This window comes from Anolis sagrei, chromosome 2, assembly GCF_037176765.1.
Source record: "Anolis sagrei isolate rAnoSag1 chromosome 2, rAnoSag1.mat, whole genome shotgun sequence".
Lineage (NCBI taxonomy): Eukaryota > Metazoa > Chordata > Lepidosauria > Squamata > Dactyloidae > Anolis > Anolis sagrei.
In genome coordinates, this window is record NC_090022.1 from 179046839 (window position 1) to 179062551 (window position 15713).

The 15713-nt window shown below is 43.0% G+C and overlaps 1 protein-coding gene across 4 annotated transcripts in view; it reads left to right on the forward strand.

Annotated features, from left to right (window-relative positions):
• The window catches only part of CCDC120 (coiled-coil domain containing 120), an 84309-nt gene that overhangs the window by 50646 nt on the left and 17950 nt on the right, over positions 1–15713 (forward strand). For all 4 annotated transcript variants that reach the window (XM_060763129.2, XM_067464206.1, XM_067464205.1 and 1 more), the window contains one exon: positions 12976–13119. In XM_060763129.2, coding sequence (XP_060619112.2) covers positions 13071–13119 — 49 coding nt within the window. In that variant the 5' untranslated portion in view covers positions 12976–13070. The remainder of the gene's footprint in view (positions 1–12975; positions 13120–15713) is intronic.

Sequence of the window (15713 nt, forward strand, 5' to 3'; positions counted from 1 at the left end):
TAGATGATAATAATAATAATAATAATAATAATAATAATAATAACAACAACAACAACTACTACTACTACTACTTGTACCCGCCACGCGTTGCTGTGGCCAACCTCCCCGCCCTCTTTTTCTCCTTCTTTCGCTCCTTCCTTCCTTCCCTTTTCTTCTTTCCTTCTCTCTTTCCTTCCCCCCTTTTTCTTTCTCTTCTCCTTTCTCTCCTTTCTTCCTTCTCTATCTCTTTCCTTCCTTCCTTCGCTTTTTGCTTCCATCCTTCCTTCTCGCTTTCCTTCCCTCCCTTTCCTGTTTTTGCTCCCTCTTTCCTTCCCTCCCTTTTTCTTTCCTTCTCTCCTTCCTTCCTTCCTTCCTTCCTTCCTTCCTTCCTTCCTTCCTTCGTTACCGCTTTCCTTCCTTCCCCCTTGTTCTTTTCATTCCCCTTTCTCTCCTTCCTTCCTTCTCTACCTCTTTCCTTCCTTCTTTCATACTTTGCTTCTCTCTTTCCTTCTCTCTTTCCCTTTTTCTTTCTCCCCTTCCTTCCTTCCCTCCATCTTCCTTCCTTTTTTTTCTGTATCATCATTTAGCTTTTTGTCATTTAGCTTTTGGAGTTTTAAAGTCATTTCCACTGTTTTTTGGGAGGTTTTATGAATGATGGTCATTTGTTGGTCTGTTAGGGGTATAGTGTCCACATTTCATGTCAGTTCGGCCAGTGGTTTTGAGTTATGTTAATCCCACAAACAAACATTACATTTTTATTTATATAGATTGTTATTATTATTATTATCATCAACATCATCAGAGCTATAGTCTTTGGCCTTCTCTACCAAAAAGCACTGGTGACTTACCAAACTACCACTGGGTCTTTCCAGGGACCGGTGTTTAAAATGTAGGGCTGGTGCTACTAGCATTTCACGCTTTCGTTACATCAATTTTGTATATTAATGCATTTGTGGTGTTTCTGAGCCTTGAATTTATTTCTGACTCTAAGAAGACAATATTGCCAAGTTTTCTGAGTGTGCGACTTGTCCCAAAAGCCACCCAGATGTTTTACATAGGGATTCAAACCCTGTAGTCTAGAGTTGTAGTCCAGAGCTTTAGAGTCGTAGTCCGACACTCAAACAAGCTGACTTCAATTTTATGTATATATCTGGTGTGATTTAGCAGGTCGAGAGACTGTGATTCCTTTGAATCTTTTGGCCACACCGCAGTCAACCGCAATTCTCTCCACTTTGTTCCTCTTCCATCCATTTGCAACAGAAGAGATAATGAGACTGCTGTCATAGTGTTGTTCCCAAGCAGAGATGTCACGCACCAGTGATGGACAAGGGTCACAAGTGTTTTGAATCCCCACAAACTACTTAAGGAAATTTTGGTGTGAAAGATACATGGTTCTGCATTCTCTTTTAAAACGCTGTGAAACAGCAGAGGAAGTCTTGCCGCTTTACAAACGAGGAATCCAAAAGCAAGAACAATCCTATTATTCTGGGCCCCGTCAGTGAGTTCATGGCTTAAAGAGGAGGGACATGACCTCTGTTTGCTCTGGGGATAGGCAATTTGTGGCCCCCAAATGTTGTTGGGCTGCAGTTCAACTCATTATCATTGCTGATAAGATTGCCAGGATTTGCGATCCAGCATCTGTCTGGAACAGGGCTTTCCAAACATTTTGTGTTGGTGACACGCTTTTTAGACGTGCATCGCTTTGTGGCATAGTAATTCAGTTTTACTAGCAAACAAGAGATACAGACACATGCATAAATGGTAATAATGAAAGATATCTCACAAAAGCCTTTCACTGGTTTTTAAAAAAATGTAATTTATTTCTTATTTCACACTAGCTGTACCTGCCACGCATTGCTGTGGCCAATCTTCCCTCCCTCTTTCTCTCCTTTCTTTCTCTCCTTCCTTCCCTCCCTCTTTTCTTCCCTTTTTTTCCTTTCCCTTCTTCTTCCTTCCTTCTCTACTTGTTTCTTTCCTCCCTTCCTTTGCTCTTTGGCTTTTCAGTCTCTTCGGTGTTTTTATGAGTGATGGTCACTCGTTGTCCTTATAGTTGTCTTGTGTCCAAATTTGGTATCAATTTCGTCCACTAGTTTTTGAGTTATGTTAATCCCACAAACGAACATTACATTTTTATTTATATAGATAGATCAGTCATGTTTGTGCAACACTAATATGTCATGACACACAGTTAGGAAAGCTGGTCTGGAGAGCCCCAAATTATAATCTGTCCCTGTTCTCCTGAACTGGCATCACTTAGGTTCGATACATGGCTTTTGGAAGTAACCAAAGCTAACATCCTGTTTTCCTGGCTATAGATTTGTACATGCTCAGAGGCACTATTTTCATATTCTGCTCCTTACTTCTAGGGGTGACCCTGGGACTTGAGAAGGGGATCTGGAGCCAAGCCTAGGCTCACATGAAGCCTAGTTCCTGGACTATGAGTTCTTCTTGGAAAGATGATTCCGAGTCTAGAAATTTGTGGTTGCAAAGGCAGGACAGAGGAGAGTCGGGTGGGTGGAGAGCTTTGCAGGAAATTGCTATGTTGCTGACTCTGGGAGGATATGTTTTGTCCTGCCCGATCTGACTTTCGTCTGGGATTAGGTGAACCTTTGCCTTAGGCCGCCAGCCAAGATGACGTTACCCAGGTGTCGCAAGGATTTCCGGGGAAAGGCTCCACCTGTTGAACTTTGCAATCTTAAAACGCTGTCTCTGTCACTCTAGCCACTTCTTCCTCTCTTTCTCCTCCTGCTTCTCTTTTAAGCTTTGCTCAACACTTTTGTAGTTGTTGTGTGCCTTCAAGCCATTTCCAATGAATGATGACCCTATGGTGAACCTATCACAAGGTTTTCTTGATAAAAGAAGAGGTCAACCATTGCCTTGTTCTAAGGCTGAGAGTGTGTGACCTGTCCATAGTCACCCAGTGGGTTTCATGGCCAAGCAGGGATTTGAACCCTTGTCTCCAGAGTCATTCAACGCTCAAACACTATACCCTGCTAGCTCCAACTCAACACTTATCCCAATTCTTTTCTCCCAGTATTGATCCTTAAAGTGTTTCTGCAATAATAAACATGTCGTCATGAGAGCCAGTGCGGTGTTTTGTAGTGGAGTGTAGTAGTTTCTGGAGATCTGGGCTCAAATCCCAGCCACAAAAACCCATCGTCCCCCTCAGACTAAGGCAAAGACAAACACTTCTGAACAAATCTTGCTAAGGGTCCTTCCACACAGCTCAATATCCCAGGATATCAAGGCAGGGAATTTCACATTATCTGGGTGTGGACTCAGATAACCCAGTTCAAAGCAGATATTGTGGAATTTTCTGCCTTGATATTCTGGCATATAGGGCTGTTGGAGCCCCCGGCAGCGCAGTGGGTTAAAGCGCTGAGCTGCTGAGCTTGTTGACCGAAAAGTCACAGGTTCGATTCCGGGGAGCGGCGTGAGCTTCCGCTGTCAGCCCCAGCTTCTGCCAACCTAGCAGTTCGAAAACATGCAAATGCGAGTAGATCAATAGGTACCGCTCCGGCAGGAAGGTAAGGGCACTCCATGGAGTCGTGCCGGCCACATGACCTTGTAGGTGTCTATGGACAACGCCGGCTCTTCGGCTTAGAAATGGAGATGAGCACCACACCCCAAAGTCAGACATGACTGGTCTTAATGTCAGGGGACAACCTATACCTTTACCTAGGTCTGTTTTTATTTTTATTGTGTTATGTTGTTTTACTGTTATTGCTTTAATGTTTTGATTTGCTTTGTATTGTATTTGTTATGTTACTTTGTATTGTCGAAGGCTTTCATGGCCGGAATCACTGGGTTGTTGTAGGTTTTTCCGGGCTATATGGCCATGTTCTGGAGGCAATTTTTCTCCTGACGTTTCGCCTGCATCTATGGCAAGCATCCTCAGAGGTAGTGAGGTCTGTTGGAAGTAGGAAAAATGGGTTTATATATCTGTGGAATGACCAGGGTGAGACAAAGGACTTTTGTCTGCTAGGGCTAGGTGTGAATGTTTCAGCTGATCACCTTGATTAGCATTCAATGGCTTGGAAGTGCCTGGGGGGAATCTTTTGTTGAGAGTGATTTTATGTGCCTGTTTGTTTCCCCTCTGTTGTTTTGCTGTTGTAATTTATGTTACTGTTTGTTGAGGCCTTGGCCTTTGTAAGCCGCACCGAGTCCTTTGGGAAATGCTAGCGGGGTACAAATAAAGATAATAATAATAATAATAATAATAATAATAATAATAATAGGTCTGTGTGGAAGGACCCTAAGACAACTCAGTCATAGGGCTCTTCCACACAAGCCTATAACCCAGAATATCAAGGGAGAAAATCCCACACTATTTGCTTTGAACTGGAATATATGACATTGTGGACTCAGATAACGCAATTTAAAGCAGATATGGTGGGTTTTTCTGCCTTAAGATTCTGGGATATAGGGCTGTGTTGTAGGGCTCTGAGTCCACACTGCCATCTATCCCAGTTCAAAGCATATAATGTGGGATTTTATTCAGCTGTGTGAAAGTGGCCCATCTCATAGAGTCTCCTTAGGGTTGTCATAAGTTAGAAAGCAAACATCAACAACAAAAGCTCCAATCTGGTTTCATATGTTAGCAGTATATGTGATAATGAGAAGAATATTTATGTAACTATTTGATTGCAGCTCTGTATAAGCTTCAAGGGAGCCAAACAAATCCAAGCAACGGGTTGTTGTAGGTTTTTTCGGGCTATATGGCCATATTCTAGAGCAGGGGTCCCCAAACTATGGCCTGGGGGCCGGATACGGCCCTCCAAGGTCATTTACCCGGCCCTCGCTCAGGGTCAACCTAAGTCTGAAACGACTTGAAAGCACACAACAACAACAACAATTCTATCTCATCAGCCAAAAGCAGCCCCACACTTCCTATTGAAATACAAATAAGTTTATATTTGTAAAAAATGTTCTTCATTTTAATTATTGTATTGTTTTAAAGTGTTGTTTTTTTTTTTGCACTACAAATAAGATATGTGCAGTGTGCATAGAAATTCATTCAATTCAGCCCTCCAACAGTTTGAGAGATTGTGACCTGGCCCTTTGTTTACAAAGTTTGTGGACCCCTGTTCTAGAGCATGGCCGTGTAGCCCGAAAAATCCTACAACAACTCAGTGATTCCGGCCATGAAAGCCTTTGACAATACATTAAATCCAAGCAATTTAAAACAGGGTAAAACATATAAAAAAATTTTAAACAACAGTTTAAAGCCATATACTTATCCAAAACGAGATTCCTTCACCCCATAGGCTTTGCTAATGAGTCTCATTTTTGTTTGGGATTGGAATGTAGTAAAAATAGTTTGGTTCAGGCTTCACAACAGCAACACGACATTTTATGGGACAATAATACAGGGTATGTTGGGTACAAAATCCTATATATAGTCAACAGAGTGAGAAAAGCTCTTTTGACAAATTACACACCTCCTGAGTTCCTTGTAGCATGGCTGGTAGCCGACGATTGCATTCTGTGTGCTCCTGTCATACAAGCAAAGTGTTCTGATGTTCCTAATATATATATATATATATATATATATATATATATATGAAGTTCAGAGTCCTGCCATTTTAACTTAATAGGGCAAGGATGGAATGCCCATGGCCCTGAGTCGAAGAGTACGTATACTTACTTAGGCGATCCGTCGTAGTCTGAAGATGATGGTCCTCCAAGTGCAGTATCCTGGCAGTGGGTCCGTATGTGACTGTGGAGCCCTATTCTTAATCTGCATCTTCTCCCACAGTGAGGGCATCGGTTTCCAGGTGGAAGGCAGTCCCAGTTGGCTTAACGTGCCTTCCTCTTGGCACGTTTCTCTCTTTTGCCCTCCATTCATGCCTCTTCAAATTCTGCAGCACTGCTGGTCACAGCTGACCTCCAGCTGGAGTGCTCAAGGGCCAGGGCTTCCCAGTTCTCAGTGCCTATGCCAGAGTTTTTAATGTCGGCTTTGAGCCCATCTTTAAATCTCTTTTCCTGCCCACCAACATTCCCTTTTCCGTTCTTGAGTTCCGAGTAGAGCAACTGCTTTGGGAGATGTTGGTTGGGCATCCGGACAGCATGGCCAGTCCAGAGGAGTTGTTGGCAGAGGACTATGGCTTCAATACTGGTGGTCTTTGCTCCTTCCAGCACCCTGACGTTTGTCCACTTGTCTTCCCAAGAGATTTGCAGGATTTTCTGAAGGCAGCGCTGATGGAATCGTTCCAGGAGTTGCATGTCTGTAGACTGTCCATGTTTCGCAGGCATATAGCAGGGTTGGGAGGACAATCTATATATATAAAAATGCTCTGTGCATAACAAGTACCTTAAAAACAAAAGAACCAATGAATGAAATCACACCAAATTTGGCAAAAAAATGTCTCACAACACAAGGAGTGACCATCACTCAAAAAATTATGATTTTGTCATTTGGGAGTTGTAGTTGCTGGGATGTATAATTCACCTACAATCAAAGAGCATTCTGAACTCCATCAACAATGGAATTGAACCAAACTTGGCACACAGGACACCCATGCCCAACAAAAAATACTGGAATGGTTTGGTGGGCATTGACCTTGAGTTTGGGAGTTGTAGTTCACCTACATCCAGAGAGCACTGTGGACTCAAACAATGATGGATCTGGACGAAACTTGGCACAAGCACTCAATACACCCAAATATGAACACAGATGGAGTTTGGGGGGAAATAGGCTTAACATTTGGGAGTTGTAGTCACTGGAATTCGCAGTTCACCTACAATCAAAGAGCATTCTGGACCCCACGAACAACAGAATTTGGAACAAACTTCCCACACAGAACCCTCATGACCAACAGAAAATACTTAGGGCCATCCAGTCCAACTCCCTTCACCAGGGCAAGAAAAGTAATCAAAGCCTTCCCGACAAAGAGCCATCCAGCCATAGATATAGATAAACATATATGATTCACACACACACAGATATAGTATCATAGATTTGAAAGGGACCCCTAAAGAAGGACTATTATATGTTGCATGTTCCAGAGTAGGCAAATCAGACAATCTCCACATCAACATTGACAAAGAAACAGCAAGACATACTGTTTACCTACAACCATAAAGAAATTACATATATTAGAAACCAACACTTTCTCATTACTTTATTTTCCAGATCACCAGACTGGGCCACAGCAACGTGTGGCAGGGGACAGCTAGTAGCTTTATAAACAAGCACCTTGGTATCCCTACGGATGTCTCGGTCTTCAAACACTCTCTGCTTCATTCAGAAAAATGCTGCACTTGCAGAGCTCAGGCGGTGTTGTATTTCAGTGTCAGTGTTGATTGTACTCAGGGTGCTTACTTACTGGTTGTCCGAGTAGGATTGCCTTCCACAGTCAGTGTACAGGCAGTGGGCACGTGGAGCCCTATTCTTGATCTGCATCTTGCGTCACCAGGGCCCAGAACCACTGGTTTAACCCATTGCGTCACCAGGGGCTCCTTATTCTCACGTTGTATTTCTTCTCTGTCTGGTTCAAGAGTTCCTATCCCAAAGTCTGGATCTGGATCATGACAAGGTTGCGCCTTGAATCCTCAAACCCATCCACTTCCATCCCTGACCATTTTAAACAGGAGAGCAACTTGTACAAAGTTATGAGATCGGTGGTAATTGGCTCAGTCAGTTTGAGTCTTGCCAGTGCTCTGTTCCACTTTGGTTTCCTAGGCGAGGTTTGTTGTTGTTTTGTTTTTTTGTCTTCTGCCTTTCCTCAAGAAGTCACCTTACTTATCCACTCCTCTCGAAGAGACAGCCAGCAGTGGCTGGGAACGGCAGCAGCGAGGAAGGTGTTGACACTAAAGAGTCATGGGAAAGGAATTGGCCGCCGTGGTTTCAGGAGCCGAGGGTGGGGTGGGGGCACCGGCCAGGAAAAATGTGGCCAGGGCAGTCCCTTCTTACCCTTTCCCCTTCCACTGTGGTTTGACATGGTGGGACTGATAGGCTCACAGAGATACACAGCAGTGGGGGTGTATGTTCCTTTGAGAGAGAGAGAGAGAGAGAGAGAGAGAGAGAGAGAGAACGAAGGAGGAAATATAAGGTATTTGATTGCACATTCGATTATTTTGTGTGTGAGTGAAAAACCGGTTTGGCTTTGAATTCACATTTAGCTAGACTGTGGGTGTGGGGGAGAGGAAGGCAGAAAGGTACAAAAAAGGAAGAATATTGTATGTCTAGTTTTCCATTTTGTTGTGCGTGAGAAAGAATGAATATATAAGAGAGAGATAATATGAATTCACATTTGTGAGAGAGTCAGGTTTGAGTGTTTGAACCCAGGTTGCACCTTGAGAGGGGGAAAGCAAGCAGGTGGGTAAGAGAGAGAAACGGGGAAAAGAAAGAAGGAAGAAAGGGATGAAGGAATTTGATGTGCCCAAGTTGTAATTTTGCTGCATTGTGTGTACGGACAAATGCTCCATTGGATTATGTTCTTATTTTAATTGTGTTTTTGTTTGATGGATTGTTTGTTTATTGTCTTATGGACATTTGGTCCCATGTAAGCTACCCCAAGTCCCTTTGGGGAGATGGTGGCGGGGTATAAAAATAAAGTTATTATAGTTTACTGACACAAAAACACCGTATGTCACAGCAAGCGGGATATATATGCTGGATTTCACATCACAAAATCACAAGTCGAACACTTCCCAAGTGTCTAGGACTGTGTGATTTATTATTATTATTATTATTATTATTATTATTATTATTATTAATTTGCTGACACAAAAACACAGTATGTCACAGCAAACAAGATATATATGTTGGATTTCGTATCAAGTCGAACACTTCCCAAGCGTCTAGGACTGTGTGATGTATTTTCGAATGATGCGCGCAGATCCAAGTAAGGTGGCCTTTTGCAGTTGACAGATCATGATTTTGTCGATTTCTATTGTTTCCAAATGCTGGCTGAGATCTTTTGGCACGGCACCTAGTGTGCCAATGACCACTGGGACCACCTGTACTGGTTTATGCCAGAGCCTTTGCAGTTCGATTTTGAGGTCTTGATAATGGCTGAGCTTTTCCTGTTGTTTTTCCTCAATGCGGCTGTCACCCGGTATGGTGACATCAATAATCCAAACTGTTGTTGTTGTTGTTTGAGAGAGATAGAGAGGGAATGCAAATCTGCATTTGGCTTCATTATGTTAGAGACACACTGAGACAAAAGTTCAGCTGTCTCCATTCACATTTTGCTATGCTCTGTACCATGTGTGTGTTGGGGAGTATGCGTGTTTATGTCACGGGGCAAGCGGGATGAACCTTTGGTACAAAGGCAGCACCGGCCAGACCACAATCCAGAGAACATGTGAGGGAAGCAGCTTCCTGAGGCTGTTCTACCTGACACGGATGTTGTTTTTTGGGGCTGATTCATGCCGAGAGTTGTGCTGGGCTCTGCTTTGGCTGGATTAGTTGCGTAACAGAGGAAGGTTTTCCTAGTTATGTTGTTCCCTGGAGTCGGCTGGGCTTGGCATTGATCTGGTCTCATGGGGAAGCAGCTGTGGGATTTGGCCTGCGCCCAGAAATGTTGCCAGCAGCCAGCTGTCTTGCTGCCCCCGGACTTCCCACTGTGTGCATGTCTGCAGTCTGGCTCGCTGGCCCAATGAAGGAGGGGATGAAGGGAATGGGGCACAGCTGGGAGTAAGCCTTTTGGCCTTTGGGTTGACTTTGAGCCAGCCACAGGTAGGAAAGAAAAGCAGTTGTGCACATTTCGGCAGGTAGGATACAACTACTAGATTGTATTGTCAAAGGCTTTCATGGCCTGGAGTGTTGTGTGGTTTCCAAGCTGTATGGTTGAGTTCTCGCAGCATTTTCGCTTGACGTTTCGCCTGCATCTGTGCCTGGCATCTTCAGAAGAGAAGTTGATTGCCTTCAGCTTGAGCTCTCCCGTAATAACTAGGGTGGGCGTCTGTCAAGGAAACCTTAAATTATGTTAGTCGACATAATCATATCAATCAACGTAATGCACGTAAATGCTTATTTTTTCAAAGAGCACTGCTGTGAAAGCTTGGTAGTAGGAAAACCGTACATTAAGAAGCATATTTAGTCAATTAGAAGGAAGCTGAAATGGGGACAAAAATGTAATACCCAAGAGGCAGCATCCTCATGATTACTAAAGGATGGGAACAGAGTGGACAGTGTCTATTTGTGGGCTACCGTAATAGAGCCTTCCAAAGCCTAGTTCTATCGAGAAGCTGTGGAGTACAATTTCTATAAGACCCAGTCATCATTGTCAGTGGTTGGAAAGGATGGGAAATGCATCCTGAACCTTAAGTTGGGAAAAGCTGTTCTGGTCTGCCAGCATGTTCTTAAAATGGCCCAAAAAAGGAACGTCCTAGGACAGTGGTTCTCAACCTTCCTAATGCTGTGACCCCTTAATACAGTTCCTTATGTTTTGTTTATGTGATTTATATGATTTGTATTTTATTGATCGTTTATTGATTTTGTGTTTATTGATGTTTGTTTGATGTATCTTGGGCTTGGCCTCATGTAAGCTGCACCGAGTCCCTTGGGGAGATGGTAGCGGGGTACAAATAAAGATTATTATTATTATTATTATTATTATTATGCTTCTTCAATGTGTGGTGTAGTCTTCTTTGGAGGTCAAATAGGGGCTGGATGGCCAACTATTAAAAGTGCTTTGATTGTGTGTTCCGTCATGGCAGAAGGGGTTAGACTAGATGGCCCTGATAGCTATGCCGGACAGCTTTTGCATTCCATTCATGGAGGAACTAGTATCACTCCAAGTTCTCAAACGCCCTACTGCTGGGTTCTCTTTGCCAGGAATTTATAATGCAGCCTTACGGGTGTGTATGATTACAGTCCCCATCATCCATAGCTATGCTGGTTGGGAAGATTCCCATTAGGACAGTGCACCTGGAGGACACCAAGGTTGTTAAAGCTGATATAAGAGCTATAAAGTGTGTGAGGGAAGTGGTGCTCTACAGCATTGGTTCTCAACCTGTGGGTCCCCAGTGTTTTGGTCTACAACTCCCAGGCATCTCAGCCAGTTGGGATTTCTGGGAGTTGAAGGCCAAAACATCTGGGGACCCGCAGGTTGAGAACCTCTGCTCTACAGGATTGTTTTCCTCAGCACTCTTTTAGCCTTTGACTCTGCAGTTTGGATGAGCATTGAAAAATCACTTCCTATGAGCTGAAATAATCAGCGGCCAACCTCTGGAATCGAAATGGAGCCAGAGTGAGAAAATTGAGTCCTCTTGGATAGATGAAACTCTAGATTAGGGACAGGAAGCATGTGTACACCCAGTGTTGGGCTGCAGATCTAGCAGTCACAGTCAGTATAACCCAGGGGTCCTCAAACTTTTTAAACAGAAGACCAGGTCACAGTCCTTCAAACTGTTGGAGGGCTGGATTATAATTTGAAAAAACATGAATGAATTCCTATGCATACTGCACATGTCTTATTTGTAGTACAAAAACACTTTAAAACAATCCAATAATTAAAATGAAGAACAATTTTAACAAATATAAACTTACTAGCTTTCCCCTGCCACGTGTTGCTGTGGCCCAGTCTGTTGATCTGGAAAATAAAGTAATGAGAAAGTGTTGGTTTCAAATATATGTAATGTCTTTCTGCTTGTGGATAAACAGTATTTCTTGCTGTTTCTTTATCAGTGTTGATGTGGAGAGCGTCTGGTTTGCCCACCCTAGAACATGGAAGATATCATTGTCCTTCTTTAAGGGTCCCTTTCAAATCTATGATACTATCTCTGTGTGTGTGTGAATCATATCTATCTATCTATCTGTATGGCTGGATGGCTCTTTGTCAGGAGGACTTTGATTATGTTTTCTTGCCCTGGTGAAGGGAGTTGGATTGGATGGCCTTAAGTATTTTCTGTTAGTCATGGGGGTTCAGTGTGGGAAGTTTGCCCCGATTCTGTCATTTGTGGGGTTCAGAATGCTCTTTGATTGTAGGTGAACTGTGAATCATAGTGACTACAACTCCTAAATGTCAAGGTCTATTTCCCCAAAACTCCATCTGTGTTCATATTTGGGCGTATTGTGTGCTTGTGCCAAGTTTGGTCCAGATCCATTATTGTTTGAGTCCACAGTGCTCTCTGGATGTAGGTGAACTACAACTCCCAAACTCAAGGTCAATTCCCACCAAAACCCTTCCAGTATTTTCTGTTGGTCATGAGAGTTCTGTGTGCCAAGTTTGGTTCAATTCCATCATTAATGGAGTTCAGAATGCTCTTTTGATTGTGGGTGAACTATAAATCCCAGCAACTACAACTCTCAAATGACAAGATCATAATTTTTGAGTGATGGTCACTCCTTGTGTTGTGAGACATTTTGCTGCCAAATTTGGTGTGATTTCATTCATGGGTTCTTTTGTTTTTAAGGTACTCATTATGCACAGAGCATTTATATATATATAGAAGATGAGTATTTCAATGAGAAGTGTGGGCCTGCTTTTGGCTGATGAGATAGGATTGTTTTTGTTTTTGTGTGCTTTCAAGTTATTTCAGACTTAGGTTGACCCTGAGTCAGGGCCGGGTAAATGACCTTGAAGGGCCATATCTGACCCGCGGGCCTTAGTTTGAAGACCCCTGGTATAACCAATGGTGAGGAAGGATGGAAGTTGCTATGTTAAAGAATGGTGAGTTGGGGGAAACACATTTTCCACCTCTGGTAAACAGAAATCAGTTATCCAGAGGAGCAGTGAGTTTCCTCTTTTTTGACCTTAAGTGGATTTATTTCCCCTTACACCCTCTTAGATTGGAAACCCACCCAGTGACCTTTCTTGGTACATTAACTTTCTTTGCTGCGCTGAGTATTTCGGCTTGCTCCTGCCTTTTTATTTCTGCTGGCGGCATTGTGTACCCTGTGTTACGTTCAGGAAAGATCTCTTCTGCTTTGATTCATGCCCTCTGCTGATGACTCACCTGCCTGGATCTGCACAAACACACACACACAATCTCACCTGGGCATGCACACACTTTTCTGACTCTTCTCTTGTCTCTCTGTGACAGTAACCAAGTGAGGCCTTCCATCTGGGACTTCCCGATGGCCCTTGGACCCAAGTAATTGCCCTTGGAAGCAGGACCCCAACCCGCCTTTCCCAGACATGGAGGTGAAAGGGCAACTGATCAACTCATCCAGCTACAGTTCTTCAGGTAACTTCCTGTCTGCCAGCCAAAACCAGTTCTAGTGATGGGAAAGTAAGGCAGCTGACTTGGGTAAAAGACGCCGAGTGGCATGGTGTCTGCGGGGCACCTGAAATTGAGGATATAGCACACATATTGTTTGATTGCAAATTGTATCAAAAGGTGAGAGACTTCCACCTTGGTCCATATATCAAACGGACAATGTATTGGGATTCTCAGAACAACATATTTTATGTGTGGCCAAGACCCAAAAATAACGTATAAAACAGCTCTGTACTTAAGCAAAACAATACGTCTGAGAACCACATATGTAGGGCTGATTGGGGTAAATTGTAGGGGTGATAATGAAATATGATGTATATACTCAGCTTGATCAGTTTATCAGTTTTATCATGTCTTATCATATGTATTTACTGTATTATTATAAGTGTCTTATTTTAACTTTCTATGTGGAGTGTGATCAGGTCTTGTCAGGCCTTGTTGTTCTGTTTCTTATTGTGATATGGCCTAAGGGCTAATCAATAAAATTACTACTACTACCGAGTGGCATGGAACGTACAGCCTTGCTCATGCCACGTACCTTCTCACTTAACCTATGGCCCTCATTATAGAGGATGTTGCCTAATCACCACAGCTGAAATAAAAATTCAGCCACCAACCCTGGAGATACAGTTGCCAGGTGGAGAATTACACTGGTTGCCCTTTGCTTTAGGCAGCAGAATGGTTTGCACTGCTCTTGTCTTCCTCATATCCTCCTACAGCCAGCTGTCCACCTTCTCTGGCATTAGGGGCACAGGACCCACGTGGAAGTGAAAAAGAAATGACTTTTTGGGGGGTGGGGGAAGTGAGATAACACTTTTTTTTGAATTTTATTTTTATTTTATTTAAGTAAACATACATTTGCAAGTGTTTGTTGCATATAGTGCAATACTTTCTATCTATTAATGTTCTATAATCCTTTATCTCATAATATATTTCTATTAAGGGATCACAGTCTACTATCTAAATATTACATAAAAAGATATCATAGATTCTTACTTTACATCCACTTCTTCCTTGTCTACAGTCTTATAGGATCATCTATATACATTTTTAATTTAACTTTACATTAAGGTGTTGAATCATTGGTTGCCATTCATTAACGAAGTTGTCTAGTATTTCTCCTCTTAATAATACAGTTATTTTGTCCATTATCAACATACCTATAATATATTTTTCCCATTCTTCTAAAGGAGGTATATCTGGGGTTTTCCAATATAACACTTTTAAAACAATGTCTAGATCAGGAGTCCTCAAACTTTTTAAACAGAGGGCCAGGTCACAGTCCTTCAAACTGTTGGAAGGCTGGATTATAATTTGAAAAAACATGAATGAAATTCTATTCACACTCCAAATATCTTATTTGCAGTGCAAAAACCACTTAAAACAATAAAATAATTAAAATGAAGAACAGTTTTAACAAATATAAACTTATTCGTATTTCAATGGGAAGTCTGGGCCTGCCTTTGGCTGATGAGATAGGATTGTTGTTGTTGTTGTTGTTGTTTGTTTGTTTTCAAGTCATTTCAGACTTAGGTTCACCCTGAGCGAGGGCCGGGTAAATGACCTTGGAGGGCCATAACCGGCCCGCGGGCCTTAGTTTGAGGATCCCTGGTCTAGATCTTCCAGCATTACTCCGTGGTCACCTTTCCTTGGCCTGGCATAGAACAGAGCTAGAACAGAGCTTTCCAAACATTTCATATTGATGACACACTTTTTAGACAGGTGTCATTTCACGACACAGTGATTCGGTTTTACTAGCAAACCAGAGGTTAAACCAACCCCTTATAAAAGATACAGGCACGTGCATCAATTGTAATAGCGACATGTATGGGGACACAACATACCTCATGAAACATATATTTAAAAATATATGATTTGTAGAATAATAGCCTCCAGCAAAGGATCACCGCCGTGTCGTGGCGCAGGACCTTGAGCACCTCAATGATGCCATGAGCGAAACTGTGAAGGGCCACCCAAGACGGGACGGTCGTGGCAGAGAGGTCGGACCAAGCGTGATCCCTGGGGAAGGCAATGGCAGACTTTGTATTTCTAGGTGCAAAGATTACTGCAGATGCAGACTGTGGCCAGGAAATCAGAAGATGCTTACTTCTTGGGAGGAGAGCAATGTCCAGTCTCAATAAAATCATAAAGAGTAGAGACATCACACTGGCAACAAAGATCCGCCTAGTCAAAGCCATGGTATTCCCTGTAGTAACCTACGGATGTGAGAGCTGGACCTTAGGGAAGGCTGAGCGAAGGAAGATCGATGCTTTTGAGCTGTGGTGTTGGAGGAAAGTGCTGAGAGTGCCTTGGACTGCGAGAAGATCCAACCAGTCCATCCTCCAGGAAATAAAGCCCGACTACTCACTGGAGGGAAGGATACTACAGACAAAGATGAAGTACTTTGGCCACATCATGAGGAGACAGCAAAGCCTGGAGAAGACAATTATGCTGGGGAAAGTGGAAGGTAAAAGGAAGAGGGGCCGACCAAGGGCAAGATGGATGGATGGCATCCTTGAAGTGACTGGACTGACCTTGAAGGAGCTGGGGGTGGTGACGGC